Source organism: Salmo trutta, chromosome 22 (genome assembly GCF_901001165.1).
Source record: "Salmo trutta chromosome 22, fSalTru1.1, whole genome shotgun sequence".
NCBI lineage: Eukaryota > Metazoa > Chordata > Actinopteri > Salmoniformes > Salmonidae > Salmo > Salmo trutta.
The window spans coordinates 17,618,452-17,622,917 of NC_042978.1; the positions used below are offsets into that span (position 1 = coordinate 17,618,452).

The 4,466-nt window shown below is 41.2% G+C and overlaps 1 protein-coding gene across 1 annotated transcript; it reads left to right on the forward strand.

Moving 5' to 3' along the window:
* Positions 1–1,788: 1,788 nt before the first annotated feature.
* LOC115158955 (forkhead box protein D1-like) lies at positions 1,789–4,038 on the forward strand. The gene is made up of 2 exons (XM_029708391.1): positions 1,789–2,401; positions 3,383–4,038. Exons 1-2 carry the CDS (start codon positions 1,973–1,975, stop codon positions 3,755–3,757), a joined length of 804 nt encoding a protein of 267 aa, XP_029564251.1. The 5' UTR covers positions 1,789–1,972; the 3' UTR covers positions 3,758–4,038.
* The last annotated feature ends 428 nt before the right edge of the window (positions 4,039–4,466 follow it).

A 4,466-nucleotide genomic window follows, 5' to 3' on the forward strand; every position in this document is an offset into this window, starting at 1 on the left:
CACAAAGCCAAGTCGAAACTGGAGTTGCTTACCAAGAAGACAGTGAATGTTCCTAAGTGGCCGAGTTAATGTTTTGACTTAAATCTACTTGAAAATCTATTCCAAGATCTGAAAATGGTTGTCTATTAATGACCAACAACCAATTTGAAAGATCTTGAAGAACTTTGAAAAGAATAATGAGCAAATGTTGCACAATCTAGGTGTGGAAAGCTATTAGAGATTTACCCAGAAAGACTCACAACTGTAATTGCTATCAAAGGAGTTTCTACAAAGTATTAACTCAGGGGTGTGTAGATGGGTGAGAATACATTTTCATCTATTTTGAATTCAGGCTGTAAGACAACAAAATGTGGAATAAGTCAAGGGGTATGAATACTTTCTGAAGACACTGTATTTGTAGAATATTCTAACTCTGGAAAGGGTATGTGTCAACATGCTCACATATCTAAGCCTTTATACATAGGCATGAACGAATCCACATCTTTTCACATAGCCGCGGGAATTAGGGGCACTGATGCTGCTGCAGCACCCCCTGAACAAATATAAATAATATAGGCCAGCACCCAACCCTAACCCGAAAATGCCAAACAATTTTTGGACAGAGGGTGCAGGATTTTTTTGTCTGATTTAGATACGTTTCTGCTTATAATTTCCAATATTTTGGTTGGCTGTTCTTCACTCAACTTGTCTATAGTTACATACATGCAGCTTCTCTTCTGTCATTAGCCTATACAGTGCATTTGGAAAGTATTCCACATTTTGTTACGTTACAGCCTTATTCTAAAATTGATTAAATAATTTTTTCCCTCATCAAACCCGTTAATGACAAAGTGAAAACAGGTTTTTAGAAAGGTTTGCTAATTTACAACAAATGAAATACAGAAATACATTATTTACATAAGTATTCAGAGCAATTAGGGGAGAAGGGCCTTGGTCAGGGAGGTGACCAAGAAACTGATGGTCACTTTGACAGAGCTCCAGAGTTCCTCTGTGGAGATGGGAGAACCTTCCAGAAGGACAACCATCTCGGCAGCACTCCACCAAACAGGCCTTTATGGTAGAGTGGCCAGTCGGAAGCCACTTCTCAGTAAAAGGCACATGACAGCCCACTTCTTTGGTCTGATGAAAACAAGGCCTGAATGCCAAGCTTCACTTCTGGAGAAAACCTTGCCCCATCCCTACGGTAAAGCATGGTGGTGGCAGCATCATGCTGTGGGGATGTTTTTTGATTGTAGCACATCATTTATGGTAAATGTATTACTGTTTTATAACAGAATCGCTTACAGTTACTCTGATAATGTGCACTATACGGAGCATCCTCTGTCTGAAACCCATTTAAGTAGTGATAATGCTGTTTAAATGCCTTTTGGTGCTGCTGAAGCACCCTCTGAACACCATGTCCTACTAAATCAGTGTTTAATCTCCCGTAATTGCAAAGATTTGCTGTGGTTTAATAAAATTAATCCGCCTTGATTAGACCCCCTACCTGTGCTTCTCCTGTCTCTATTGCCCCTCACTGTGAGGGATACATTTACGGACGTTTAAATAGTGGTACCATCACCACACTGATCCATTCTGATCTAGTATTCACAAGATACATTTGAGGAAGGCATAAATTCTTTTTTTTCTTCTATCAGATCAATGTGGTATAACACGTTTGATTGTCCTTAACCTATACAGGCTTTGGCATCACATTGAGTTGAGTTACCAAACAATCAGGGTAAATTGGGACTATCCCATTTAATTGTCCTAACTTGATCTTGTGACCAAAGAGACCGCAGTCATTAACTTACTTAGCCCAAAGGACATTGAAGAGAGACATCTTACTTGATGCACAGCAGTGTCATAGACCAGCACTGGGAAACTGAGAAACAAAAACATCTGTAAAGAATCTGATGATTGCCTATTGTGGTGGAAATAGGTCATCTACATTTGAAGTGTTAGCAACTGCCTTAAAAGTCCAAGAAGGCCCATGGAGGACAGAAGCAGCTGCAACACTGGCCGGGAGCGCTTAGGACTACGCTTCACCATAGACTACCTGCTGTACAACAAGGACAGTAAGAGCATGAGAGAGGAGGCAAAGAGTCCCCCAGCAGAGCAGACCCCTCGTAGTCCAGTGAAGGAGCAGAGTCCTGACATCCTCTCAGAGAGGGAAAGTATCGAACTTGGGAGCCCTGAGAAGGGGCCAGAAGGAGAAGAGGGGTCAGAGGATGAAGAGGAGGAGGAGGTCAAAGTGGAAGAAGATCAAGAGGCGACCACTACAAACAGTCCACGGGACAAGCCCACCCAGTCCTACATTGCCCTTATCTCCATGGCCATACTTGCTTCAGAGGAGAAGAAGCTGTTGTTGTGTGACATCTATCACTGGATCATGGATCGCTACCCCTACTTCAAGAGCAAGGTATGTCCAAGTGATTCAATTCACGGTTCATTCCAAGTTGAATATTTGTCTGAACTAGGGTTGGGATCAGTTTAATTTCAATTCAGGAGATACATTCCAATTCCAATTGAAGAATTGAAAAGAGTGCAATTTATTTTGAAAGCAGATTGTTTTCGATTCTTGAAATTAAATTTAAATTCACTTCAAACACGGACTGAATTTAATTGGAATTGACATTGCTAACTCCCTGTATTGGCAATCGTCTGTAATTAAAACATTTTTAACTGGATAACATTAGATACTCATGAGAAAAACCTTTGCAAAGCTGTTTGATCAAGAAATGACTAGTGTGTGGAAAGTTTCAAAAACCTAAAGTACTATTCTGGGACATTACGCTCATCCTCCACTGTAGTCAAAAGACAGCATCTTAAATTAAAGACCGTGAAAAAAGTATATCTGGGGTTTTCTCTTTTCACTATTTTCCCATTGTGAACTGTTGAAAAAGGGTGGTCTGGCACAGTAATGGGTAGAATTGCTGCATGCATGAACCTGGCTCAGCTGATCCTGTTGTTGCATGGAAGGTCTAACTGAGTAACCTAAAGGCTGGAGGTAATTCTGTTGACAGCCTCAATGGGCTAAGAACTAAAACTAGGTCTTTAACAGGTGTAACAACAGGTTTATCTCATGGAATTAGGGGAATTAAACAAGGTGAACGTGGTGGTTTCGTCTGTCAGTCAACTCAAACAACCATAACCAAACGTCACTTATGGCCCTTTTACATGACCTGGCACCAATGAAATAAAAGCAAGGGAAAATTGTTAATATTCTCTGTACAATGTATACGGTGGATTCAGCCATGAGGGAATACCATTTTTGGTTTCTAATAATTGAGTACAAGGATGATGTTGGATAATTTCTGTTCCAGGGCCACATACAACACTTAATTCATTAATCACCTTTATTCTTCATGTCTCATATGTGAACATTATTGTTGTCCTATAGGATAAGAACTGGAGGAACAGCGTCAGACACAACCTGTCCCTGAACGAATGCTTTGTGAAGGCTGGTCGGAGTGACAATGGTAAAGGCCATTTCTGGGCCATCCACCCCGCTAACTTCCATGACTTCTCCAATGGGGACTACCATCGCCGCCGAGCTCGCCGCAGGATCCGCAGGGTGACAGGACAGCTCCCGTATGCCCTGCACACACCCTATTACCCCCTCAACAGGCCCAGGGGGGTGCTGTGCTGGTGCTGCCCCCTAGCCCACCCTCTCTCCACGGCCCACCCTCTGTCCTGCCTCTCAGCCAGGATGTATTGGAGCTGGGCTAGCCAGTATGCCAGACGACACCCATCCCTCCACGCTCCAGTTCAATAGCACCACATAGAATTGGATGCATGTTTGATGTTGAACTACTTGAGTATGATTGTGAAATCTGTGACTGGCTGGCACAAATAAGAGTACCAAAGCACCAAAGTACCATATTGCACTATTTATTGTTTGAAATGTGATACACCAGATTTGTACTGTAATATTATGTATATTGTATTTGATGAGTACTGTATATGAAGAAATAGAATTGTAAATATATTGATGAACGTATTGCATTATTATATATATCTTCAACAATTTCAAATAAATAAACAAAAAAACCTAACCAAACAATGTGTTAATGATTTCTGTCAAACATGAGAAAATGCGTACACAGAATGAGAATATTTTAAATCTGTAAATAAAGCACTTTACAGCAACGGTTGGAACTGGTTGACCAAAAACCGGAAACTAACAAAATTAATTGAAGAACAGAACATTAACCGAAAAAAAGTGATCTATACTGTTCTGGAACAGAACCATTATTTTAAAAGCATGGGAACCGGTTAATAACATTTTGGGCATTTTTTCCAGTCCCACACAACAAACAAAGTGCCAACAAAGCCCCTATGTAAAGCCTTCACTCTGTTACTCAGAAACGTATTCCAGCGTCTGCCTGACAACTAGAAATCTTTGCTAGTAGTTGTGCGTGTGTGTGTGGGCTACCTGCCCCTCCCCTCTGAAACATAGGTTACTGAAGCCTACTGACAACGGT